At 54.7% G+C, this 27,798-nt stretch overlaps 1 protein-coding gene across 1 annotated transcript; it reads left to right on the top strand.

The window, feature by feature from the left end:
- The first annotated feature begins 1,154 nt into the window (after positions 1-1,154).
- LOC144672009 (vacuolar protein sorting-associated protein 37B-like) lies at positions 1,155-27,798 on the top strand. The gene is made up of 6 exons (XM_078533942.1): positions 1,155-1,212; positions 1,294-1,996; positions 4,497-4,622; positions 14,733-14,904; positions 19,774-19,856; positions 26,597-27,798. Exons 3-6 carry the CDS (start codon positions 4,503-4,505, stop codon positions 27,107-27,109), a joined length of 888 nt encoding a protein of 295 aa, XP_078390068.1. The 5' UTR covers positions 1,155-1,212; positions 1,294-1,996; positions 4,497-4,502; the 3' UTR covers positions 27,110-27,798.

Here is a 27,798-nt window from a genome sequence, read left to right as displayed (position 1 = left end):
GGAGGAGTGGGGAGGGAGGGGAGGGAGGAGTGGGGGGGGAGGAGTGGGGAGGGAGGAGTGGGGGGGGAGGAGTGGGGAGGGAGGAGTGGGGGGGGAGGAGTGGGGAGGGAGGAGTGGGGGGGAGGGGAGGGAGGAGTGGGGGGGAGGGGAGGGAGGAGTGGGGGGGGAGGGGAGGGAGGAGTGGGGGGGGGAGGGGAGGGAGGAGTGGGGGGGGGAGGGGAGGGAGGAGTGGGGGGGGAGGGGAGGGAGGAGTGGGGGGGAGGGGAGGGAGGAGTGGGGGGGGAGGGGAGGGAGGAGTGGGGGGGGAGGGGAGGGAGGAGTGGGGGGGGAGGGGAGGGAGGAGTGGGGGGGGGAGGGGAGGGGAGGGAGGAGTGGGGAGGGAGGAGAGGGAGGAGTGGGGAGGGAGGAGAGGGAGGAGTGGGGAGGGAGGAGTGGGGGGGAGGAGTGGGGAGGGAGGAGTGGGGGGGGAGGAGTGGGGGGGGAGGGGAGGGAGGAGTGGGGGGGGAGGGGAGGGAGGGGGGGGGAGGGGAGGGAGGAGTGGGGGGGGAGGGGAGGGTGGGGGGGGAGGGGAGGGAGGGGGGGGAGGGGAGGGAGGGGGGGGAGGGGAGGGGAGGGAGGAGTGGGGGGGGAGGAGGGGAGGAGGGGGAGGGGGGGAGGGGAGGAGTGGGAGAGGGGGGGGGAGAGGGGAGGGAGAGGGGGGGAGGGAGAGGGGGAGGGGGAGGAGGGAGAGGGGTGGAGGGGAGGAGGGAGAGGGGTGGAGGGGAGGAGGGAGAGGGGTGGAGGGGAGGAGGGAGAGGGGTGGAGGGGGAGGAGGGAGAGGGGTGGAGGGGGTGGAGGGAGAGGGGGGGAGGGGGTGGAGGGAGAGGGGGGAGGAGGAGAGGGGGAGGGGAGGAGAGGGAGGAGGGAGAGGGGAGGGAGAGGAGGGAGGGGAGGGGGAGGAGGTCTTCATTTTTGTCTTCATCTTACAGTCGAAGGAAGTGAAACCTGATTTTGTTTTGTGTTTTTTTTTCCCCACTTTTCTTTTTTCCAGACGTTTCCCTGGATTCGGATGGAGAGGATCTGAATCTTTTGCGGCCGCCCTGGATTGGCGGGTGGGGGAGCAGAATCTTGATTCGTCAGATTACCCTGGGCCTGGAGGGATTGCATCCCGATTTCCCACCCCACCCACGCCCTTCTTTTGGATTCAGAAGCGAGGGAATCGTGATTTCCAAGGTTATCCTGGATTTGGAAGGAAGGGAATCCTGATTTCCGAGATTAGCCTGAATTCGGAGGGAATGGAACCTGATTTCTGAGATTATCCTGGATTCGGAAGGAAGGGAATCCTGATTTTTGAGATTATCCTGGACCCGGAAGTAAGGGAATCCCGATTTCGTTTGGAGGTAATCCGGATTTTGCGACAGTGATTCCGGATTTGTGAGGGAATCCTGGATTCCCAGAGTCCTGATTTCTAGAGGGAGAAACAGTGACTCTTCGGACATTTCTCTCGCCTTTACTTTCGCTTTGAAAAAAAATTAAGGCTTCCAGGTTGATAACGATGTGTGGGGACGGAGTCGGATGAGTGACCGAGTTGTTGGGGTTCATTTTAAAACACGCACAGAGCGGTTTGTGTCGCTGCATCCTTTCGCTGCTAAATCCCTGAATTTATTCACGAACAAGAGCCAGAGGGCCCCATTTCTGAGCTGCATCCTCTCTCCTCCGTACAGCGAAGGTTTGACTACTGAAGGTGGCTTCTCCCTATCCCAGATTGCCTTCTGGATCGCCGTGCCTTACCCCTGCAATCTTCACCAGGTCCACAGGCTTGCCTGCGTTGAAGGAGTTGGGCTGTGTCCTCTGGGATTTAACGTTGAGGATTAAGAGCCGTTTTTTTTAGTGAGGTGGCGGGGGGGGGGAAGAAATCGCGGCCTCGCCTTTGTAGGATCGGCCCCGACACGTCGGTGAGGGAGCCGGGCGTAGACGCCAGCAAAGCGGCGAGACTGTGGAGTCGGACCGACAACAGGTACGGTGCAAATCACAAAGCGATTCCCGTGAATCCCCCCCCAGAGACCCCAGCCGAGAGGCTTAGGGCCAGCTCTCCCCGTGCCAGCGCAGATGGAGTGCTGCACTGTTAGGAGGCGCTGTCTTTCAGACGAGACGTAAAACCGAGGTCCTGCAGCCTCTTGTGGTCGTAAAAGTAAAATAACAAACCTGGCGGGCGCCATTTTGAAGACGAGCAAAGGGGTTCCGCGTGCTGGGACTCAACATTTATCCCTCATTCAACATCGCTGAAACAGGTTGTGTCAAGGCTGTGTGTGGGATCTTGCTGTGCACAATTTGGCCAGTGTGTTTCCTACATTACGACAGCAACAACACTTCCAAAGTGGCTGTAAAGCGCTTCGGGACGTCCCGAGATTGCGAGAGGCGTTGGACGAATGAAAAGTCCGGCTTCTCGCGGAATGATCCGGCACAGGAAAGGGCGGTTTGGCCCATCTTTTCCAAAGAACTATTCCACTCAGTGCCACTAACTCCTGCTCTTCATCGCCAATCCCAGCTTCTCCAATCCCTCCATTTGTAAAGCCAGGGATCCCTTGCTCCCCCCACCGCCCCCCAATCAGGTCAGTGAACTTGAGCACTAGGCCGGGTTGGAGCCTGGGCCTTTCTTGCTCTCTGTGTGTGTGTGTGGGTGGACAGGACTCGGTGTCCATCGCAGCTTGGTGCTTTAGCTCTGGAAATGGCGGAGGGTCAGAGGCTGTCTTTTAACAGATCTGTTTGCACCAGGGTCAGAACACGTGAATGCTGTGATGGCGAGATCACTCCTAATCTCCCCCCAGTCACAAACAAAACATTTGCAAATTGGACAGTTTTGGATGAAGCCCCTTTGAAACCAGGGTAAATGTTTCGGCTTTTTGTATCCTGGCGCTAAATTCTAATTGTCAGGGTCACTCAGTGATGTGTATGTACAGCTACACGGGGGTGGGGAACACTTGCATTATTACAGCCCCTTCTGTGATATCGGCAAAACGTTTCAGAGTCAAGAAGATTCATATGGACTCGAAACATTCTCTGTTTCTCTCTCCGCAGATTCTGTCAGACTTGCTGTGTTTCTCCAGCATTTTCTGTTTCTGTTTCAGAGCCACTGAGGTTCTCCCGTAGTGTGGTCACAGTTGTAATGTAGGAAAGGTGGCAGGCAATTAGCACAGTGCAGACCTCCACAGGAACAGAAGCAGAAAATGCTGGAAAAACTTAGGTCTAGCAGCATCTGTGGGGAGAAAAACAGTTAACGTTTCGCGTCCGTATGACTCTTCGGAGCTAAAGGGAAGTAAAGATGTGATGAAATTTCTACTGTTTAAGGTGAGCGGAGCAGGTGAGGCTGGATAAATCCACCCCGCTTAAACAGTATAAATTTCAGCACATTTTTACTTCTCTTTAGCTCCGAAGGAGAGACATACGAACTCGAAACGTTAAATGTTTTTCTCTCCACAGATGCTGCTAGACCTGCTGATTTCTTTTATCCAGCATTTTCTGTTTTGTTTCAGGTTTCCAGCATCAGTATTTTGCTTTCATCCACAGACAGGAATCTGATAACGACCAGATAATCTGTTTATCTAGTGACTTAAATTGAGTGACCTTGATTAGCCCCAGGACACCGGGAAAACTCCCCAGCTCTTGTTCGAAATAGCGTTAGTGGGATCTTTCGCATCCACATGAGAGCGCAGGCATGGCCATGGTTTAAAGTCTGACGCAAAAGGCAGCACCTCGGACGGTGCAGCACTCCCTCAGCACTGACCCTCTGACAGCACAGCTCTGCCTCAGCACTGACCCTCGGACAGCGCAGCGCTCCCTTGGCGCTGACCCTCTGGACAGCGCAGGGCTCCCTCGGCGCTGACACTCGGACGGCGCGGCGCTCCCTCGGCGCTGACCCTCTGGACGGCGCAGGGCTCCCTCGGCGCTGACCCTCTGGACGGCGCAGGGCTCCCTCGGCGCTGACCCTCTGGACGGCGCAGCGCTCCGTCGGCGCTGACCCTCTGAACAGCGCAGCGCTCCATCGGCGCTGACCCTCTGGACAGTGCAGAGCTCCGTTGGCGCTGACCCTCTGGACAGTGCAGGGCTCCCTCAGCGCTGACCCTCTGGACAGTGCAGGGCTCCCTCAGCGCTGACCCTCTGGATGGCGCAGGGCTCCCTCGGCGCTGACCCTCTGGACAGTGCAGCGCTCCATCGGCGCTGACCCTCTGGACAGCGCAGGGCTCCCTCGACGCTGACCCTCTGGACGGCGCAGCGCTCCATCGGCGCTGACCCTCTGGACGGCGCAGCGCTCCCTCGTCCAGCGTGAGTGTCAGACTGGATAATGGATCTTGAGCGGATGTGCAGCAGAGCTTGAATTCGCGAGCTTCTGATTAGGAGGACGATGGGGAGTTAGTGCCCCCACCCACTGAGGTGCGGTTAGCAGCTCATGGGCTGACGGAGCGGAGAGGCCGAGATAGTGTATGACTTCCCTCCTTGTGTCCCCTCTTCCTTCCCAGATCCCAATGGAAGCTCTCCAGTCGGTGTCTCTGATGAACAAGCTGAGGGGCTTGAGCCAGGCACAGCTCCAGGAGGTCCTGAACAGCCAGGAGAAGCTAGAGAGTTTGGTGTTGGACAGCGAGGAGGTGAGAGAATCGACCTGCTTATTAAATGAAATTAATTCCCAGCTGGGCAAGGCCGATATCTTATTGCACGGCCTGCCATTGTCCGCTTGATGCCGCGCTGGTGGCCCAAACCCTCATATCCAAGAACCAGCTGTTTTTGGAATGGGGCACGCATCGATTTCAGTTGAGCGAAATGAGCAATGTCACTCCGCAGAAATAAAATGGACGCATGCCACATTCCTAACCCACCTCGGTTGAGCTCCCTCTGAAACGAACACGACGCCTGCAGCCTGTGTGGTGAAGGTGTTCCCAGATTAGACCAGGGGAATTCCAGGATTGTGACTCAGCGCTGATGAAGGAATGGATGATACATCTCCATGACGTGCCTTTCTGTGTGTGTGTGTGTGTGTGTGTGTGCGTGTGTGTGTGTGCGTGTACAGAGGTGACCTTATTGAAACATATCAGATGGTGAGGGAATTTGAGAGGGTAGATGGATGTTTTCACTTGTGGGAGAGACTAGAACCAGGAGACACAGTGTAAGGAGGAGATGGGGAGAAATGTTTTCCCCTCAAACGGTCATTATCATGTGTAATTCCCTTCCCCAGAGAGCAGTGGAGGCTGGCTCTTTGAATTTATTCAAGGCTGAGTTAGGCAGATTGTTGATAGACAAGGGAGTCAAGGAAAGGGTATGAGGCAGGGAAGCGATCATAACCGGATCGGCCATGGTGGTGAAGCAGACACGAATAGCCTGCTTCCCTGCGGGATATTTCTCAGCAGAGAGATGGCCTCAGCCTCCCGTGTGGCACTGAGAGCTTTTAATTCCAGATTTTATTAATTGAATTTAAATTCCACCAGCTGCCGGGGTAGGATTTGAACCCGGGTCCCGCGTGAGTTTGGGGTCTCTGGATTACTAACCCAGCGATGTTACCACTACGCCACTGTCTTTCCTCTCGCTCTCCCTCGCTCTCTCCCTCGCTCTCTCCCTCGCTCTCTCCCTCGCGCTCTCCCTCGCGCTCTCCCTCGCGCTCTCCCTCGCGCTCTCCCTCGCGCTCTCCCTCGCGCTCTCCCTCGCGCTCTCCCTCGCGCTCTCCCTCGCGCTCTCCCTCGCGCTCTCCCTCGCGCTCTCCCTCGCGCTCTCCCTCGCGCTCTCCCTCGCGCTCTCCCTCGCTCGCTCCCTCGCTCGCTCCCTCGCTCGCTCCCTCGCTCGCTCCCTCGCTCGCTCCCTCGCTCGCTCCCTCGCTCGCTCTCGCTCTCTCTCGCTCGCTCTCTCTCTCTCTCTCTCTCGCTTGCTCTCTCTCTCGCTCGCTTTCCCTCGCTCTGGGCTCACTTAATGCATGAAGCGACAGCCGTGTTGATGTGAGCCCAAGGCTTAAATGCCGTGGATGAGTCACACACACAGGGCTCTGCATTCCCGTGGCTTAGCAAAATTAACGGCTGATCCAAGCCAAGAGTTTAAGACGATTACAGGATTTATTCGGGTAACCTGTTGGCGGGCGTTGGGGAGGGTGTGGGCTGCTTTACAGGGACTCCAGGACCAGAGAAGTGGAGGTAGGCCAAACAAGAGAGATGTCAGGAAGCACTCCTTTGTATAAAAGAGTGCTAGAAATATGGAACTCTCACTCCACCCCAGCCCCGTCAAAAAGCTGTGGATGGCTGATTCCACTGAGCTCTTGAGATTGAGATCGATTTTTTTTTAGGGGGTGTTGAGGGATCTGACACAAAGATAGGGGTCAATGCAGATGAGGTATAGTGTAACCATAATACTGGAGAACAGCAGAGCGAATTCAAAGGGCTGAATGGCCTCCTCTTCCTGCACAACAGGGTCGAGGGGTTGCATGGCCTCTTCCTGTTCCTGTGTAACAGGCTCGAGGAGGGGCTGAATGGTATATGTGTTCGAGGTTGCAAGGGCGGAATCACATGGGGAACCGAAGGCCCTCGGTAACGTGGCAATGCTGAGCCTGATGAGCTAATGCACTGTGGCCCTGTGGTCTGGCCTGAGGCAGTTTGGTTATGCAAATACCTGGAGACACAGAGAGAGAGAGCAGAGGCTGTAATACAAATACCTGAAGGGAGAGGTGGAGACGGCTGCGAGAAGCTGTATTTCAGGTTTGATCAGGAAGAGACGATTAGCAACCAGCAGCCGTATTTATTTCAGACATGGAGCACAGCCAGAGGGTCAGCACTGAGTGAGTGCTGCCCTGGTGGAGGCTCAGTACTGAGGCTGCGTCCTGTGCTGTCCCCCCACCAGGGCGCAGCCTGTGCTGTTGGAGGGTCACCCTCCACCTCCCCAGGGTGATGCTGGAGGGTCGTTTCACCCCCGCACCTCCCTTTCAACCCCGAGGGGCGAGCAGGTCTGGATCCAACCCCACCTTTCTCTCTCTCTCTCTCTCTCTCTCTCTCTCTCTACTTTCCATGTTTACGGGGAGCCTCGAAAGGGTTCACTGAGTTCCCCCCCCACCCTCCGGGGTCCGGTTCAACCCGCCCGGAACCGGCTGAAGCAGACGGGGGAGGAGCTGCGGAGCTGCCATTCTCCACCTCCCAGAAGTTTGCAGGATGGCTGCCTCAGCCTTCGCGTTTTTTGCCTGACCCTTGCTTCAGGCCTGAGCCGACGACTGGCATGGGAGAAGCGAACAGCGTCAAAAAAAAAAAAGATGAAGTCTGCCCCCCACTTCCCACCCCCCCCACCAAGAGCAGAGAGGTCAGTAAACTGTGACAGACGTGCCGGAGGGGGGAAGACGGGAGATGATTCTGAGTTGGCGCTCGCACCCGCTAAGCCCAACGAACAGCACGGAAAGAACAAATAACGTTGTCGTTGGATTATCCTGAGAACGTGTGTTACGCCAATTAAGAGATGTACAGAATCTAAATGGATGCTTGAGCTTTATTCAACACCGGGATATCTTCAAGCGCTGCTGATTCGCTGCTTGGGACCAGTATCACGTAACGTGGAACAGCGTTTGACGTTGTTCTGCCTGTCGTGGCTTTATTTCTCCCCCCTTCCACCCCCCCACCCCCCCCGCTGTAAACGGAGGGGCACGATTGACAAAATGCCAGGTCCTGAGAAAGCAAAGTTAGACCCCCGGATGGACCAAACTGGGATTGATTGAAAGAGGGGGGAAAACTGCCTCCGCTGTTGTGGAAGGGGCTGTTTGCGGCACGTCGCGCGCTCCATGACCTTTCCAACCGAAGCCCGGGCGGACCCTTCTCCAGGGAAGCGGACGACGAGATCGAAGCGATCCAAAAAAATCAAGCCGCAGAAGCGAATTATAACGTGGACGCAGCCGGAAAGGAAAGGCAAACTGTTTACACGCGGGGGATGTTAAAATAAAAACACAAGCTTTCCTCAGCCGTTCATTTGAGGAACGTTTGAGGACTGTGGGTCTATACTCGATGGAGTTTAGAAGGATGAGGAGGGATCTGATTGAAACTTACAGAATACTGAAAGGCCTGGATAGAGCGGACGTGGGGAAGATGTTTCCATTGGTAGGAGAGACTAGGACCTGAGGGCACAGACTCAGAGTAAAAGGAAGACCTTTTAGAACAGAGATGAGGAGAAACTTCTTTAGCCAGAGAGTGGTGAATCTGTGGAATTCATTGCCACAGAAGGCTGTGGAGGCCAGGAGTGTATTTAAGACCAAGATAGATAGGTTCTTGATTGGTAAGGGGATCAAAGGTTACATGGATAAGGCGGGAGTATGGGGTTGAGAAACTTATCAGCCCTGATTGAATGGCGGAGCTGACTCGATGGGCCGAATGGCCTAATTTCTGCTCCTATGTCTTATGGTTCTATGGTTCAGAGGGTCACGTCCAACGATTTGCCAAATGGAAAACACAACCGTCTCCGGAACGCGGGAACCACCTGCCTCTCGCCGGAGCGGGGGGAGCGAGGCACCAAGCGAAGAGGCGGGGAAAGCGAAAGGGATTTGCAGAGTTGCTCGGAGATCAGATTTGGCCACCCGACAGTCCAATCCCGCCGGATCGTCCCGTCAACGAAGCCCGGCGTGCGCCAAAATTTCTCACTCCCGGCTTCATGGCGGGATGGACCCAGCGGCGGGATTTGTGTCTTTCCTCGCTGCTCGATCTGTTTGACTCTCAGCGGGGTGGGGGGAGGGAGAGGATAATCGGCGCTTGCAGCAACGGTCGGTGGCAAGGTTTGGTGCTGCTCCGACGAGACCTTATCGAGGTTAAAGTGCATCACCGGCCGTGCGAGATTTTTTAAAATCGGAGCGAGCAAAGGGAGGCTTAGCAGGGCGCTTCTGAGAGGCTGCCCCCTCCTGCCTCAGGGGCTTGAGTCTCGAGAATGGATAACGGGAGAGAGAGGGAAACGGCGAGAGACTTTGAACCGGTATTTTGCACCTGTCATCACCGTGAAAGGATGCCGGTAGAATACAATCGCGGGGCAACAAAAACAGTGGGAGGCGGGATAGTTTTATCATTATCACCAAAGAAAATGTACTAGGAAGATTAATGGGCCTCAAGGCAAAGCAGCCTCCTGGACCTGCTGTCCTGTAGCAGAGGGCCTTAAAAGTATCTGCAGGGATAATACGTGCATTGGTTGCTAGCTTCTGAAATTCTGGAAAGGTCCCAGTGGGTCGGAAAACCGCAAATGTAACGCACCCATTCGAGAAAGGGGGGAGACTGAAAGCAGGAAGCTACGTACCCTGGTTAGGCTAACGTCTGCCAGTCTCCTATTCTCCCCAGCCCACTTTCTCCCTCCCCACTCCCCCTCCCCGTTCTCACTCTCGAGCTTCCCCCCACCCCCCACCTTCCCTGCTCTCGCACCCTGCCCTGCCCCATTCCCACGTTCACTCCCTCCCTCCCTCCACCGCCCCCATTCTCGCATCCTCCCTTCCTCCCCATTCTCGCTGTCTCATTCCCTTCCTCGTCCTGATGTCATTCCCTTGCTTTCTCCCACCCCCTGTTCCCGTGCTCACGCTCCCTCCCTTCCCCCAGTTCCTGCTCCCTCGCACCCTCTCCTTCCAGTTCTTGCTCTCTCGCTCCCTCCCTTCCCCAGTTCCTGCTCCCTCGCACCCTCTCCCTCTAGTTCTTGCTCTCTCGCTCCCTCCCCTCCCCCAGTTCCTGCTCCCTCGCGCCCTCTCTCTCCTGTTCTTGCTCTCTCCCTCCCTCCCCTAGTTCCTGCTCCCTCGCACCCTCTCCCTCCCGTTCTTGCTCTCTCGCTCCCTCCCTTCCCCCAGTTCCTGCCCCCTTGCATCCTCTCCCTCCTGTTCTTGCTCTCTCGTTCCCTCCCTTCCCCCAGTTCCTGCTCCCTCGCGCCCTCTCCCTCCCGTTCTTACTCTCTCGCTCCCTCCCTCCCTCCCCCAGTTCCTGCTCCCTCGCGCCCTCTCCCTCCCGTTCTTACTCTCTCGCTCCCTCCCTCCCCCCATTTTTGCTGTCAGGCCTGCTCCCTCCCCCTGTCTGGCCCTCACTCGCCGCTGTGTACTGTACATGTATGCGAGCGGGTTCTGAGACAAACACCTAGGCTGTTCAGTAACAGATTAGAGGAATTCTCTACAAACCAAAATAAAAACAGAATTACCTGGAAAAACTCAGCAAGTCTGGCAGCATCGGCGGAGAAGAACTCAGTCAACGTTTCGAGCCCTCATGGCCCTTCAGCAGAACTGAAGCATAGTTTCAACAAGGGAGAAATATAAATTGGTTTAAGGTGGGTGGGGGGGAAGAGACACATTGAGGGTGTGGTGTGAGCAGATAATCAAAAGATGTCAGAGACAAAAGGGTCAAAGAGGTGTTGAAGGTGGTGGTCTTTGTCTGAGAAAAGTGCTAATTAAGAATGCAAGACAGGATATTCAAAGTACAGCTCTAGTGGGGGTGGGGTGGAAAGACTAAAGGTTTTAGTTTTAGATTTAAAAATAATGGAAATAGGTGGGGAAAGAAGAATCTATATAAATTATTGAAAAAAAAGGCGGGTGGGGGGGGAAAAGAAACGGGGTGGGGATGGGGGGAGGGGGGTTTAAGATCTAAAGTTGTTGAATTCAATATTCAGCCCAGAAGGCTGTAAAGTGCCTAGTCGGAAGATGAGGTGCTGTTCCTCCAGTTTGCGTTGGGCTTCACTGGAACAATGCAGCAAGCCAAGGACAGACATGTGGGCAAGAGAACAGGGTGGAGTGTTAAAATGGCAAGCGACAGGGAGGTTTGGGTCTTTCTTGCGGACAGACCGCAGGTGTTCCGCAAAACGGTCGCCCAGTTTGCGTTTGGTCTCTCCAATGTAGAGGAGACCGCATTGGGAGCAACGAATGCAGTAGACTAAGTTAGGGGAAATGCAAGTGAAATGCTGCTTCACTTGAAAGGAGTGTTTGGGCCCTTGGACGGTGAGGAGAGAGGAAGTGAAGGGGCAGGTGTTGCATCTTCTGCGTGGGCATGGGGAGGTGCCATAAGTGGGGGTTGAGGAGTAGGGGGTGATGGAGGAGTGGACCAGGGTGTCCCGGAGGGAACGATCCCTACGGAATGCCGTCAAGGGGGGTGAAGGGAAGATGTGTTTGGTGGTGGCATCATGCTGGAGTTGGCGGAAATGGCGGAGGATGATCCTTTGAATGCGGAGGCTGGTGGGGTGATAAGTGAGGACAAGGGGGACCCTATCATGTTTCTGGGAAGGAGGAGAAGGCGTGAGGGAGGATGCGCGGGATATGGGCCGGACACGGTTGAGGGCCCTGTCAACGACCGTGGATGGAAAACCTCGGTTAAGGAAGAAGGAGGACATGTCAGAGGAGCTGTTTTTGAAGGTAGCGTCATCAGAACAGATGCGACGGAGGCGAAGGAACTGAGAGAATGGGATGGAGTCTTTACAGGAAGCGGGGTGTGAGGAGCTGTAGTCGAGGTAGCTGTGGGAGTCGGTAGGCTTGTAATGGATATTGGTGGACAGTCTATCATCAGAAATTGAGACAGAGAGGTCAAGGAAGGGAAGAGAAGTGTCAGAGATGGACCATGTGAAGATGATGGAGGGGTGGAGATTGGAAGCAAAATTAATAAATTTTTCCAGGTCCCGACGAGAGCATGAAGCAGCACCGAAGTAATCATCGATGTACCGGAGAAAGAGTTGTGGGAGGGGGCCGGAGTAGGACTGGAACAAGGAATGTTCCACATACCCCATAAAGAGACAGGCATAGCTGGGGCCCATGCGGGTACCCATAGCCACACCTTTTATTTGGAGGAAGTGAGAGGAGTTAAAGGAGAAATTGTTCAGTGTGAGAACAAGTTCAGCCAAACGGAGGAGAGTAGTGGTGGATGGGGATTGTTGGGGCCTCTGTTCAAGGAAGAAGCTAAGGGCCCTCAGACCATCCTGGTGGGGGATGGAGGTGTAGAGGGATTGGACATCCATGGTGAAGAGGAAGCGGTTGGGGCCAGGGAACTGGAAATTGTTGATGTGACGTAAGGTGTCAGAGGAATCACGGATGTAGGTGGGAAGGGACTGGACAAGGGGAGAGAGAAGGGAGTCAAGATAACGAGAAATGAGTTCCGTGGGGCAGGAACAGGCTGACACGATCGGTCTGCCAGGACAGTTCTGTTTGTGGATTTTGGGTAGGAGGTAGAAGCGGGCCGTCCGAGGTTGGGCGACTATCAAGTTGGAAGCTGTGGGAGGAAGATCTCCAGAGGAGATGAGGTCAGTGACAGTCCTGGAAACAATGGCTTGATGTTCTGTGGTGGGGTCATGGTCCAGGGAGAGGTAGGAGGAAACGTCTGCGAGTTGACGCTCAGCCTCCGCGAGGTAGAGGTCAATGCGCCAGACAACAACAGTACCACCCTTGTCAGCGGGTTTGATGACAATGTTGGGGTTGGACCTGAGAGAACGGAGTGCAGTGAGTTCAGAGAGAGACAGATTAGAATGGGTGAGAGGAGCAGAGAAATTGAGACGGCTAATGTCACGCCGACAGTTCTCAATGAAAAGATCAAGAGAAGGTAAGAATCCAGAGGGAGGGGTCCAAGTGGAGGGAGAATATTGGAGGTGGGTAAAAGGATCCGTTGAACGGGGAGAGGACTCCTGCCCAAAGAAGTGAGCACGGAGACGAAGACGGCGGAAGAAGAGTTCAGCATCATGCCGAGCCCGAAATTCATTGAGATGAGGGCGTAAGGGTATGAAACTAAGTCCTTTGCTGAGCACTGAACGTTCAGCATCGGAGAGGGGAAGGTCAGGGGGTATAGTGAATACGCGGCTGGGGCTGGGATTGGAAGATGGGGTGAGGACGGAGGGACAATTCTCTCTGTCTAGGTAATGCCTTTAGTTACTGGTCTCCAAACTGAGGTTTGAGCTGGGGTTCCAGCATTCTGAAACCTGCAAATTCTGCCACCTAGAAGGACAAGGGCAGCAGATAGATGGGAACACCACCACCTGGGAGTTCCCCTCTAAGCCGCTCACCATCCTGACTTGGAAATATATCAGCCGTTCCTTCACTGTCGCTGGGTCAAAATCCTGGAACTCCCTCCCTAACAGCACTGTGGGTGTCCCTACACCACATGGACTGCAGCGGTTCAAGAAGGCAGCTCACCACCACCTTCTCAAGGGCAATTAGGGATGGGCAGTAAATATCAGCATTGCCAGTGATGCCCCCTCCCTCGCCACTGTCATGATCTGTTCGCCATCTCTCACCGCATGGGGATCTTCCGGACTTGGCCCTTCTCACCACCAGCATCCCATTCCTTGTCTCTCTCCACGCTAGGGCCTCATCTCCTCTGTCAGGGCGCTGTACCATCTCCCCCCTCACTGGGGCCTAGTCACCTCCATTGGAGAGCTTCATGGTCTCCCTCCACACTGGAACCCAGTATCACCTCCATCATGGGGCTCCAAGGTGCATCTCTCTTCAATGGGGACACTGATCACCTCCATCATGGGGCTCCAAGGTGTATCTCTCTTCAATGGGGACCCTGATCACCTCCATCATGGGGCTCCATGGTGTATCTCTCTTCAATGGGGACCCTGATTAACTCCATCATGGGTCTTCATGGTGTATCTCTCTTCAATGGGGACCCTGATCACCTCCATCATGGGGCTCCATGGTGCATCTCTCTTCAATGGGGACACTGATCACCTCCATCATGGGGCTCCAAGGTGTATCTCTCGTCAATGGGGACCCTGATCACCTCCATCATGGGGCTCCATGGTGTATCTCTCTTCAATGGGGACCCTGATCAACTCCATCATGGGTCTTCATGGTGTATCTCTCTTCAATGGGGACCCTGATCACCTCCATCATGGGGCTCCATGGTGCATCTCTCTTCAATGGGGACACTGATCACCTCCATCATGGGGCACCATGACCTTCCTCCACATTGGGGGACCTTGAGCACCTCCATCATGGCACCCCATGCTCCCCTCACTCACTGGGAACCCTGACCACCTCCATCATGGGACTCCTTAGTCTCCCCACTCACTGGGGATCCTGATCACCTCCATCATGGGGCTCCATGATCTCCCCACTCACTGGGGATCCTGATCACCTCCATCATGGGGCCCCATGCTCTCCATACTCACTGGGAACCCTGACCACTTCCATCATGAGACCCCATGCTCTCCCCACTCACTGGGAACCCTGACCACCTCCATCATGGGACTCCATGCTCTCCCCACTCACTGGGGGACCCTGACCACCTCCATCATGGGACTCCTTGGTCTCCCCTCCCTCACTGGGGATCCTGATCACCTCCATCATGGGATCCCATGCTCTCCCCACTCACTGGGGGACCCTGACCACCTCCATCATGGGACCCTATGCTCTCCCCACTCACTGGGGAACCCTGACCACCTCCATCATGGGACCCTATGCTCTCCCCACTCACTGGGGGACCCTGACCACCTCCATCACGGGACCCCCATGCTCTCCCCACTCACTGGGGATCCTGACCACCTCCATCATGGGACCCCATGCTCTCCCCACTCACTGCGGACCCCTGACCACTCCTATCATGGGACCCCATGCTCTCCCCACTCACTGGGGGACCCTGACTACCTCCATCATGGGGCTCCATGATCTCCTCTCCCTCCCTGGGGGACCCTGATCACCTTGATCGTGGGGATCCATGGCCTCCCTCCGCACTGGGCCCACTGCACACCTCCGTCGTAGGGCTCCGTGGTCTCCCTCCGCCCTGGGACCCCTCTGACCTCCGTCTTGTCTCCCCCCTCAGGTGCAGAACCTCCAGCTGGAGCGGGAAATGTCACTGGCCACCAACCGCAGCCTGGCAGAGAAGAACCTGGAGTTCCAGCCCCTGCTGGAGGGCGGGAAGGGGCGGCTGCAGGAGAAGTACACGGAGCTCCAGAGCCTGTACGACGCAGTCCTGGAGCGGAAGAAGCAGCTCGGTAAGCGCGTGCCCGGCCAACAGCTGGTTCAACCTCGGCCCACCCGATGCCTTGAAGCTGCAGGCTGAAAGGCAGGAATGGGCTCCAAGTGCCGACCACGTGGGCAGTCGCTCACAAAGGCCCGTGGAGTTGGTTACGAGCACGTTACCAGAGCCATAGCTGGGCCTATGTTGCTATCTCTGCACGCTTGAGATTAATCGGCTCTTGGGGAGCATAATTACAAAGTTTGCAGACGTCACGAAATGTTTAAATGTCATCAGGAGTGAGGAGGAGAGTAACCGATTTCAGGAGACCATAGCGTCAGAAACAGGAGCAGGAGCAGGCCATTCGGGGTCCCTAGCCCGCTCCGCCATTCGATAAGAGGAGGTAGCGGAGATAGGGAGGGTTGTAGGAGCTGGAGGAGGTTACAGAGATAGGGAGGGTTGTAGGGGCTGGAGGAGGTTACAGATATAGGGAGTGTTGTAAGGGCTGGAGGAGGTTACAGAGATAGGGAGGGTTGTAGGGTCTGGAGGAGGCTACAGAGATAGGGAGGGTTGTAGGGGCTGGAGGAGGTTACAGAGATAGGGAGGGTCGGAGGGGCTGGAGGAGGTACAGAGATAGGGAGAGTTGTATGGGCTGGAGGAGGTACAGAGATAGGGAGGGTTGTAGGGCTGGAGTGGGTTACAGAGATAGGGAGGGTTGTAGGGGCTGGAGGAGGTTACCGAGATAGGGAGGGTTGTGGGGCTGGAGGAGGTTACAGAGATAGGGAGCGTTGTAAGGGCTGGAGGAGGTTACAGAGATAGGGGCGGTTGTAGGGGCTGGAGGAGGTTACAGAGATATGGACAGTTGTAGGGGCTGGAGGAGGTTACAGAGATAGGGAGGATCGGAGGGGCTGGAGGAGGTACAGAGATAGGGAGAGTTGTACGGGCTGGAGGAGGTACAGAGATAGGGAGGGTTGTAGGGCTGGAGTGGGTTACAGAGATAGGGAGGGTTGTAGGGGCTGGAGGAGGTTACCGAGATAGGGAGGGTTGTGGGGCTGGAGGAGGTTACAGAGATAGGGAGCGTTGTAAGGGCTGGAGGAGGTTACAGAGATAGGGGCGGTTGTAGGGGCTGGAGGAGGTTACAGAGATATGGACAGTTGTAGGGGCTGGAGGAGGTTACAGAGATAGGGAGGATCGGAGGGGCTGGAGGAGGTACAGAGATAGGGAGAGTTGTACGGGCTGGAGGAGGTACAGAGATAGGGAGGGTTGTAGGGCTGGAGTGGGTTACAGAGATAGGGAGGGTTGTAGGGGCTGGAGGAGGTTACCGAGATAGGGAGGGTTGTGTGGCTGGAGGAGGCTAGAGATAGGGAGGATTGCAGTTACTGGAGGAGGCTTCAGAGATAGAGAAATGGCGATACCATGGAGGGATTTGAAAACAGGATGGGAATTTTATATCGGCCGTTCCTTCACTGTCGCTGGGTCAAAATCCAGGAACTCCCTCCCTAACAGCACTGTGGGTGTACCTACACCACAGGGACTGCAGCGGCTCAAGAAGGCAGCTCAGCACCACCTTCTCAAGGGGCAATGAGGGATGGGCAGTACATGCTGGCCCAGCCAGCGACGACCACGTCGGACCGGGAGTCAGTCTAGGTCAATGAGTCGAGGTGTGATTGGTGAAGGGGACTTGGGACAAGGGCAGCAGAGTTTTGAATGCATTCAGTTGCAATTAAAATCCAATTCATGCCTTCAATTGGGACAAACGCCATGGGAAGCATTTGGAAATCTGAGATTTATTGGTGAATGTAGACCTGCCAATAAGGTTCTATCAGCTCTTGGGATTGCCAGAGGACCTGGAGTAGACACTTCCCTACTCCACCCACTCTATCCCCACAGCCCTGCCCGCCCCCCCCCCCCCCTCCCCCACCCACTGCAGCCACTTGCTTTCCTGGGAATGACTAAACAGCTGGAGGAAAACCCCAGGGGAACAAGATACCCTGGAAATGATTCCTTTCCAACCCCCTCAGCTGATTGAAATCCCGTTCTGCACAGAAATTTGCCATTCAGCTCCTATGCTGACTCCTTGAAGGAGCTAGCTAATTAGCACCCATTCTACTCTTTTTTTCTGTAGCCCTGCAATCTTTCCTTTTCGAGTAATTATGCAATTTACTTTTGAAAGTTTGTTTTTACTCATTTATACACTAGACGTGGTCGTCGCTGGCTGGGCCCATCCCTCATTGCCCCTTGAGAAGGTGGTGCTGAGCTGCCTTCTTGAACCGCTGCAGTCCCTGTGGTGTAGGTACACCCACAGTGCTGTTAGGGAGGGAGTTCCTGGATTTTGACCCAGCGACAGTGAAGGAACGGCCGATATATTTCCATGTCAGGGTGGACGGGAGCTTTCAGGTTTCCATGCATCTGCTTCCCTTGTCCTTCTTGGTGGTAGTGGTTGTGGGCTTGGAGGTGCTGCCTAAGGAGCCTTGGTTGTAGATGGTACACACTGCTGCCACTGTGCGTCGGTGGTGGAGGTGATTGCATCTGTTCCCCATTCAGCTGGTGTATTCCAGATCACATCAGATCGCTGCATAAAACAAAAAATATCTCTCCTGGCTCTTTAGCTGATTATCTTAAATCTGTGTCCACTGCTTCCTGCCAGTGGGAACAGTCTGTCCCCATCTACTGTATCGAAAGCCCTCCCATCACACTTGTGGGTGTTACCCATAAAACCACTTGCTCTCTACATGATGCAGTCTCTGCCGTGTCAAGAGCTGATTGAGCTCCCTCTCTGTCATGTAGATAGTGTCAGAACCAGCTATATCAGCTCGCAACGCATTCCAGGGATTCACTACCCTCTGGGATGGAGTACTGTGTTAAACTTGTGTAAGACCTGGGGCAGACTATACCCGGAGTTATGGTTCCAGTCTCCGTATCACACTGGGAGTCACTGTGCCCAGCTCCGCTCTCCATATCACACTGGGAGTCACTGTGCCCAGCTCCGCTCTCCATATCACACTGGGAGTCACTGTGCACAGCTCCGCTCTCCATTTCACACTGGGAGTCACTGTGCACAGTTCCGGTCTCCATATCACACTGGGAGTCACTGTGCACAGCTCCGCTCTCCACATCACACTGGGAGTCACTGTGCACAGTTCCAGTCTCCATATCACACTCGGAGTCACTGTGCACAGTTCCGGTCTCCATATCACACTGGGAGTTACTGTGCACAGTTCCAGTCTCCATATCACACTGGGAGTTACTGTGCACATTTCCGGTCTCCGTATCACACTGGGAGTTACTGTGCACAGTTCCAGTCTCTGTATCACACTGGGAGTTACTGTGCACAGCTCCGCTCTCCATATCACACTGGGAGCCACTGTGCACAGTTCCGGTCTCCATATCACACTGGGAGTCACTGTGCACAGTTCCGGTCTCCATATCACACTGGGAGTCACTGTGTACAGTTCCGGTCTCCGTATCACACTGGGAGTTACTGTGCACAGTTCCAGTCTCTGTATCACACTGGGAGTTACTGTGCACAGCTGCGCTCTCCATATCACACTGGGAGCCACTGTGCACAGTTCCGGTCTCCATATCACACTGGGAGTCACTGTGCACAGTTCCGGTCTCCATATCACACTGGGAGTCACTGTGTACAGTTCCGGTCTCTGTATCACACTGGGAGTCACTGTGCACAGTTCCGGACTCCATAATACACTGGGAGTCACTGTGCACAGTTCCGGTCTCCGTATCACACTGGGAGTCACTGTGCACAGCTCCGCTCTCCATATCACGCTGGGAGTCACTGTGCACAGTTCCGGTCTCCATATCACACTGGGAGTTACTGTGCACAGTTCCGGTCTCTGTATCACACTGGGAGTCACTGTGCACAGTTCCGGTCTCCGTATCACACTGGGAGAGTCACTACGCACAGTTCTGGCCACGTTATAACAAAGCTTTAGTAGTACGAGAGAGGGTGAAAATATGGTACCAGTCCGGAGAGGTTTTACCCATCAGGAAACATTGAACAGGGTGAGGTGCTTTTCTCCAGAACAGATGAGGCGGAGGCGTGGCCAGTGAAGGAGATGATAGAATCAGACAGCATTAGTGTGAGGCCCTTCAGCCCATTGGTCTGTGCCGGCTCCTTGAGAGAATTATCCAATTAGTCCCATCCTGCTCTTTTTTTTCCCATAGCTCAAAAACCTTTCGTTTTTCATTTAAGATTTAGTATTGAATCTGTTTCCACAGCCATCTCAGGCAGTGCATTCAGAGTGCTGTGTTCAGTTCTGATACCACTGTTTAAAATGGTGAAGCAAAGCTACAGGGTGGACGCCGAGAAGCTTTTTCCACCTGTGGGAGCCGGGTGAAGCTAGGGGATCATGGAATATTAGACGGTCACTCATAATTCCCCAAGCAAGGAATTCGGGAGAAACATCTTCACCCAGAGCGTGGTGAGAATGTGGAGCCCTCTCTCCCACGGGTTGAGGCCAATCGTGTCGATGTATTTGAGGGGAAGCTAGATAAACGCATGAGGGAGAAAGAAATAGGACATTTTGATGGGGTGACGTGAAGAGCGGGCTCTTGTGGAGCATAAGCACCACCAGCTTGGACCAGATGGACCGAATGGCCTGCCTGTCTGCTGTTGACCACCATCTTGTCCTATAAAAGAAAAGAACAGGAGGACAGTCAGTCAGTCAGTCTGCCTGACTGCCTCTGTGGTCGCAGAGTTTAAACTCAGAGCTCCCCCACCCCCCTCCTCAAACCTGATTCGCGTCCGTTGGATCAAAGAGCAGATTTGTGCGATTTTTCTTCTCAGCAGCGACCTGGCAGCGAGGGGTGGGAGGTTACGGAAGAGGAGGTGCGTTTAGGAATTAGATCGGCACGGAGTGATTTTCTAAACGTTTTACCTGCTTTCCAGGGAGATTTTCGAATGCGGCGGACACAGACCACCTGCTGTCAGTGCTGCAAGCAGAGGGAGCCAAGATAGAGGAGGAGTCAGAGGTAAGCGGCTGGCTCTGCTGTTTCATCATTCCACTCTGGAGAGGGCAGGGCTGGTTGTCCACGTGCGCGCGTGTGTCTGTGTAGTATGGAAAGGGGGAGAGGGGTTCCTTTGTGTGTTGCCTGGGAGTTTGGGGGAGGTCGGTGGAGGATTCACCGCAAGAGGATTTGAGTGCAGAAGTAAAGATGCCTTGCTTCAGTTGTATAGAGCCTTGGTTAGGCCACACCTAGAACCAGTCTCGGAATAAGGGGCAGGCCATTTAGGACTGAGATGAGGAGGGATTTCTTCACTCAGATGGTGGTGAACCTTTGGAATTCTTTACCCCAGAGGGCTGCGGAAGCTCCGTCATTGAGTATGTTCACGACGGACAGATTTCTAGACACTAATGACATCAAGGGGTAACGGAGAGAGGACAGCAACATGGTATTGAGGTAACACAATCAGCCATGATCTAGCTGAATGGCGGAGCAGGCTCAGGGAGCCTCCATCTGCTCCTACGTTCCTATGTTCTGTGTCAGAGCACACGCACACTGGCCTGTAATACTTTAAGATTTCGCCCTATTTTTCTGGACTCCTCAACCAGAGGAAGTAATTTGTCTCATCCTGATATGGTTAGTTCTCAAATGTAGCCAGCCAGAACCTGATATGTGAGGTGCCTCATATCTAAGCGACTTCAGAATGATATCCCTTAGCTTGCCTCTGAAAATCTCTCTGTTTCTCTCTCTCTCTTTTTGTTTCTCTCTCTCTCTCTCTCTTTCTCTCTCTCTCTCTTTCTCTCGCTCTCTCTTTCTCTCGCTCTCTCTTTCTCTCGCTCTCTCTTTCTCGCGCTCTCTCTTCCTCTCGCTCTCTCTTCCTCTCGCTCTCTCTTCCTCTCGCTCTCTCTTCCTCTCGCTCTCTCTTCCTCTCGCTCTCTCTTCCTCTCGCTCTCTCTTCCTCTCGCTCTCTCTTCCTCTCGCTCTCTCTTCCTCTCGCTCTCTCTTCCTCTCGCTCTCTCTTCCTCTCGCTCTCTCTTCCTCTCGCTCTCTCTTCCTCTCGCTCTCTCTTCCTCTCGCTCTCTCTTCCGCTCGCTCTCTCTTCCGCTCGCTCTCTCTTCCGCTCGCTCTCTCTTCCGCTCGCTCTCTCTTCCGCTCGCTCTCTCTTCCGCTCGCTCTCTCTTCCGCTCGCTCTCTCTTCCGCTCGCTCTCTCTTCCGCTCGCTCTCTCTTCCGCTCGCTCTCTCTTCCGCTCGCTCTCTCTTCCGCTCGCTCTCTCTTCCGCTCGCTCTCTCTTCCGCTCGCTCTCTCTTCCGCTCGCTCTCTCTTCCGCTCGCTCTCTCTTCCGCTCGCTCTCTCTTCCGCTCGCTCTCTCTTCCGCTCGCTCTCTCTTCCGCTCGCTCTCTCTTCCGCTCGCTCTCTCTTCCGCTCGCTCTCTCTTCCGCTCGCTCTCTCTTCCGCTCTCTCTCTCTCTTTCTCTCTCTCTCTCTTTCTCTCTCTCTCTCACCCCCACCCTCACTTGCGCTTTCTCGTCCATCCCTGCTCCATGCCTCTCCGTCTCCAGTTCTTTCCCCTCTCTGACACAACCTCCCTTCACCCCAACTCTTGCTCTCTTTCTGTCACTCCTCTGCCGCCGCCTTTCTCTCTCTTCCCCCCCTCCCCCTGTCTCTTTCCTCCTCTCTCTCTGCCTCTGTTTCTGTCTCTCTGTCTCCATCTTTCCCTCCCCTTTCCTCCTCGCTCTCTCTCTGTTTCTGCTTCTTTCTTTCTCCCCCTCTCCCTTTCCCTCTCCCCCCCCCCCCCCCCCCCCCCCCCCCCCACCTTTCCTTCCTCTCTCTCTTGTGTGTGTTGAGTTGTGATCTGGAGCGAGTTGCCTGAAAGGGCAGCGGGAGCAGGTTCAAAAGGGGAATTTAACAAATGTTCGCCACAAGGACTGAATCACTTCAGCAATGTGGAGAGACTGGAGAAGCTGGTCTGTCGAGCAGGAGGGTTAGGAGGTGCTTTGATTGAGACGTTGAAAATTATAAGGACTTCTGATGGAGTCAGTGGAGAGAAACTGGTCCTACTGGCAGGTGGGCCAGTAACCAGAGGGAGACCCCTCCAAAAGAACAACGGTGGGAGATATTTCACGCAGCGAGTTGTTGTGATCTGGAATGCGCTGCCTGAAAGAACGGTGGACGTAAATTCAATAGTAACTTTCAAAAGAGGAAGAGTGTGTTTACAACAACAACTTGCATTTGTGCAGCGCCTTTAACATAGTCAAAACACCCCAAGGGACTTGAGAGGAGAGGTTATGGAATAAATTTTGACACCAAGTTGTAGGAGCATACGAGCATAAGAAATAGAAGCAGGAGTAGACCACACGGCCTGTCGAACCTGCTCCACCATTCAATACGATCACAGCTGACCTTGGGCTTCAATTCCATTTTCCCACCCCCCACCCTTCCCCCTACCCCTTATCCCTTAATTTCCTGAGATCAAAGACCTCTCTATCCCGGCCTTAAACGTATTCGGCGATGGAGCATTGGCAGCCCGCTGGGGGTAGAGAGTTCCAAAGATTCACACCCCGTTGAGTTTCTCCTCATCTCAGTCCTCAATGCTCAGCCCCTTACCCTGGGACTGTGCCCCCACTACCCCCTGGTGTTTTAGATTCCCTGACCAGTGCAAACGATCCCTCAGTGTCTGTCCCTAACAAGCCCCTTCAGAATTTTGCCGGTTTCAGTGAGATCGCCTCTCATTCTTCTAGACTCCAGAGCGACCAAACCCAATTTTCTCAGCCTCTTGTCATAGGAAGACCGATCATCCCAGGGATCAAGCTACAGTGAACCATCGCTGTACTGCCTCCAGTGCAAGTATATCCTTTCTTAGATGTGGAGGCCACAACTGCACATGGCACTCCAGACCTGGTCTCGCCCAAAACCCTGTGCGACTGTAGCACGACCTCCCAACCCTTGTGCTCCACTCCCCTGGCAATTAAGCCCAACAGAGATATTGGCGGCAGGCGACCAAAAGCTTGGGTCAGTGAGGTGGGCTTTCAGGACCGCCTTAAAGGAAAGAGGGAAGCCGGGGACAGAGAGGTTCAGGGAGGGAGATCCAGGGCTCTAGGGCCCCAGGCCGCTCAAGCCAACGATGGAGCGGTGGAAATCTAGAGATGCCCAAACTGGATCTGGATAGGGAGATGGTTTGCAGGGCTATGGGAGAGAGAGAGAGAGAGCAGGGAGTGGAAAGAATTGGACAGCCGTTTTGATTGCTGGCAGTTTGGGTGAGTTAAGGGAGTGTTCACCTCTTTGTCAAAAACCGCCATGATGTTCGCATCTGGGATTCAACTGAAATTTACTGCCTACGTTCTCAGTTTCCCAGCCTCGAGCAAGGGTTTCAGGACTCGACTGGGAGAGCGGATGAAGTTAGCTAATGAAGGGAGGACGGGCACAGGTTGTTTTTAGCGCCTGTCACTCTCTGAGTAGCCCTGCCTGGCGTCTGAGCACGAACTTGGATCGCCAGTGTTTAAATATAGGCTTTGTGGTTTCTGTCTGCCCTGCCCTGCCTGTGCTCGAGATCACTGAGACCTCCCTTTTCCAACTTCCTTCTGAAAGCGAATGTGGAACCCTCCCAGTGCCGCATGCAGCAGTGGCCCTGTCACGTTTTCAGCGCCGATACACCAGTTTGAATAGCCGCAGTTTAGCAGTTCCCCGTTTTAAGGGTTTATTCACGGCCAGTGCAGTGTCAGACCTGGGATAACAGGAGACACGAGCAGAATACAGATCCGTCCCCTGCCTCGCCTCATTTCCCGATCGGATCCCCAGCAAAGCTTTGCCCACACTTGACCGTTCCGATACACTTTCGGCTGGTCGCCCATCTTCCAGCCTCTCTGAACTCGAGCTCATGGCAAACTCCGCTCCATCACATCGTAACTCGTGCCGAGTCCCTATTGCCCATCCCCACCACCTCTCGCTCGCTCACTGTCCTACATTGGCTCAAGGTCCAGAAATGCATTGATTTTTAAACTTCTCTTCTTTGTTTTCAAATCGCTTCATGCCCTCGATCCCTCTCTATCTCTGTAACCCCCTCCAGCCCCTACAACCATCCCTATCTCTGTAACCTCCTCCAGCCCCTACAACCCTCCCTATCTCTGCAACCTCCTCCAACCCCTACAACCCTCCCTATCTCTGTAACCTCCTCCAGCCCCTACAACCCTCCCTATCTCTGTAACCTCCTCCAGCCCCTACAACCCTCCCTATCTCTGTAACCTCCTCCAGCCCCTACAACCCTCCCTATCTCTGTAACCTCCTCCAGCCCCTACAACCCTCCCTATCTCTGTAACCTCCTCCAGCCCCTACAACCCTCCCTATCTCTGTAACCTCCTCCAGCCCCTACAACCCTCCCTATCTCCGTAGCCTCCTCCAATCCCTACAACCCTCCCCATCCCTGTTACCTCTTCCAGCCCCGACAACCCTCCCTATCTCTGTAAGCTCCTCTGTCCTCTACAACCCTCCCTATCTCTGTAACCTCCTCCAGCCCCTACAACCCTCCCTATCTCCGTAGCCTCCTCCAATCCCTACAACCCTCCCCATCTCTGTTACCTCTTCCAGCCCCGACAACCCTCCCTATCTCTGTAAGCTCCTCTGTCCTCTACAACCCTCCCTATCTCTGTAACCTCCTCCAGCCCCTACAACCCTCCCTATCTCCGTAGCCTCCTCCAATCCCTACAACCCTCCCTATCTCTGTAACCCCCTCTGTCCTTTACAACCTTCCCCATCTCTTTAACTCCTCCAGCCCCTACAACCCACCCCCCCAATTGCTCTCGAACAGCATGCTGCCTTCCAGCTCTAGCAGGTCTGCATATTCCTCCAATTCTAGTGCGTTCCCCTCCTGATTTTAACCCCCCCCCACCCCTCCATTGGCGGCTGTGCCTTCAGCTGCTGCAGCCCTTGGGTCTGGAATTTCCCCCAGTCTCTCGCTTTCCTCCTTTACGAATCTGCCTTAAAACGTTCCCTCTTTGACCAAGCTTTTTGTCACCTCCCCTGATATCTGACCACATGCTTCAGGGCCAACCTGTGATAACTGCTCCTGTGGAAACGCCTTTGGTCGTTCTTCCGCATTAAAGGCGCCGTATCGATGCAGATTGTTGTTGTCAGACCGTCCAATCTCCAGCCCTGGTTCCAGCCAGAGTTCCTGGTTGGAGACAGCAGCCCAGAAACCCTTGTAAGCGAATGAGGACGCTTTTGAGATAGAACAGGCTCGGAAGAGTTGAGAGATGGTGGCCCTTGTGCTTTGTTTTTTTTTTGTTCTTTGCTGATTGGAAGTCATCAGCAGACTGATTGATTGTTTCTCAGTTTCCAAATGGATATGGAGATTTCAAAATGGCCAATCGAGTCATGATTTCAAAAGGGATGCTTCTTTGGTGTCTGGGTCTGGCCTTTGTTTCATGGCTTAGAATGCCCCGGTCGTTAGCCTCTGAACACCGTCCATGTGGAGGACCTAGCTTCGGGAAGCCAACGCCTGGGCAGACCCTGTGACTCCGCCCGTTGCAAACGATTTGTGCCCATTGCCCCCTCAATGGCTCCCCCTTTGAAATGGACCTGAACAGCCCTGGGCCTGTTAACATGGTTGGGGGGGATAACATGTTTCGATCTCTGCCAGTCCTCTGGTTCCGCGATCCTAGCAGTGATTCCTTACAGTGGGGTGTGAGGTTCCACAAGGATGAGGAGGGGAGAACTCCTTTGTTCGGGTAACTTCTGTTGGAAGCTTTCACAGCAGATGGCCCGACCTTGAGTCATGTGACTAATGGCAGCTATCGTTTTGGTTCAGCAAAAGTTCATTTAAACATTTTAAAGAAATAAAGTTTTTTGATGTACGTCGTTTTGATTTCTTTTCATGTCTTATTGACATGGACAGGTAGGTGAGGTGGTTGAGAAGGCATATGGGACACTTGCCTTCATTAGCCGAGGCATAGAATATAAGAGCAGGGAGGTTATGCTGGAACTGTATTAAACACTGGTTAGACCACAGCTAGAGTATTGTGTGCAGTTCTGGGATCTGCTTTATAGGAATGATGTGATTGCACCAGAGAGAGTGCAGAGGAGATTTACCAGGATGTTGCCTGGGCTGGAGAGTTTTAGTTATGAGGAGAGATTGGATAGACTGGGGTTATTTTCCTTGGAGCAGAGGAGGTTGAGGGGGGACAGGATTGAGGTGTATAAAATTATGAGGGGCATAGATAGGGTAGACAGGAAGGAGCTTTTCCCCTTGGTGGAGGGATCAATAACCAGGGGGCATAGATTTAAGGTGAGGGGCAGGAGGTTTGGAGGGGATGTGAGGAAGAATTTTTTCACCCAGAGGGTGGTGGGGATCTGGAACTCACTGCCTGGAAAGGGTGGTAGAGGCAGAAACCCTCATAACATTTAAGAAGTATTTGGATGTGCACTTGCGATGCCGTGGCATACAAGGCTGTGCGCCTAGTGCTGGAGAGTGGGATGAGAATAGTTAGGTACTTGCTTGACTGGCGCAGGCTCGATGGGCCGAAGGGCCTTACTCTGTGCTGTAGACCTCTATGACTATATGCCATGACAGCAACGTGCAACATTTACATGAGCAATATCAATGATAAACATCTTGATAGACTGATGCGTTTACATAGGTAATTCCCATTATCAATGCCGTCACGGCGTGACATGTTTACATAGATAATTCCCATTCTGATGTTGACATAGGGCATGCCCATTGCGGCGTGACGTGCTGAAAGTTTTCAATGCTGATTTCTGTTTTGTGTGGCAGGAGCTGGCGGAGAAGTTTCTGGAAGGCCGGTTTGCCCTGGAGGAATTTCTCGAGCAGTACAATGAGCAGCGCAAGCTGGCCCACCTCCGCCGCGTCCGGGTGGAAAAGCTGCAGGAGATCCTGAGCCGGCCCCTCGCCGTGCCCGCGCCCCCCGAGGAGCCCAAGCCCAGCCCCAGCTTGCCCCTCCGGCCCCCGCCCCCTGTCCCGCGGCCCCCCGCCGCCCGCCCCCAGCCCCTGCCCTATGACCCCAACCCGAGCATGGCGGGCGTCCCCCAGCAGGTGATGCCCCCTTACGCCGCCGCTGCCCCCCCGCACTTCTACCCCCAGCCCGGCCAGCCCCAGTACCCCCCTTACCCCATGCAGGGGCACTTCCCAGTTGCCCGGCCGCCTTACCCGGCTTACCCCATGCCCGCCTACAGCTATGGCCCTTCCGGCCACCCCCCTCTCCCGCCCAGGCCTGGGTACAGACCACCGCAGCCTGGTTACCATATGCCCCAGCCTTACTCGCGGTAGGAGGCACTGGGAGTGAGAGTCGCCTATGCTGCTGCCAGTGGCTGCCTTGGAGTGTGTGTGTGCGCGCGCATGTGTAAATATTATACATATTATAGTATTTATTTTGGCTGTTGTATCCCTGGGCTGCACGAGGATGTCCTGTGGGCGTATACACACCGTTGCCCAGCACGGGACCCTGCCCTCTGCCAGAGTGGCGCACTGGTATTCTTTTCCTTCTGTTTTTTTTCTTGTCCCCTGCAGAAAGGTTCCTTCCTGCTCACTGGCTGCCCCTGATAGAGCCCTGGTTCTGTTGGCTGCACGGTCTCCCTCGGAGTCAGGAAGTTATGGGTTCCAATCGCAACATGAGAGGCTTGAGCCTCGGGATTTGAGGTGGGCACTCGTCCTGTGCCAGTACTAAGGGAGCGGCGCGCTGTGTGAGGGGCAGCATTGAGGGAGCGCCGTGCTGTGTGAGGGGGGCAGCATTGAGGGAGCAGTGCGCTGTGTGAGGGGAGCAGCATTGAGGGAGCACCGTGCTGTGTGAGGGGGGCAGCATTGAGGGAGCAGTGCGCTGTCTGAGGGGCAGCATTGAGGGAGCGCCGTGCTGTGTGAGGGGGGCAGCATTGAGGGAGCAGTGCGCTGTGTGAGGGGGGCAGCTTTGAGGGAGCAGTGCGCTGTGTGAGGGGACGCAGCATTGAGGGAGCAGTGCGCTG

The sequence above is a fragment of the Cetorhinus maximus genome, chromosome 35 (assembly GCF_964194155.1).
Source record: "Cetorhinus maximus chromosome 35, sCetMax3.hap1.1, whole genome shotgun sequence".
NCBI classification, from domain to species: Eukaryota; Metazoa; Chordata; class Chondrichthyes; order Lamniformes; family Cetorhinidae; genus Cetorhinus; species Cetorhinus maximus.
This window is presented reverse-complemented; position numbering and strand designations above follow the sequence as displayed.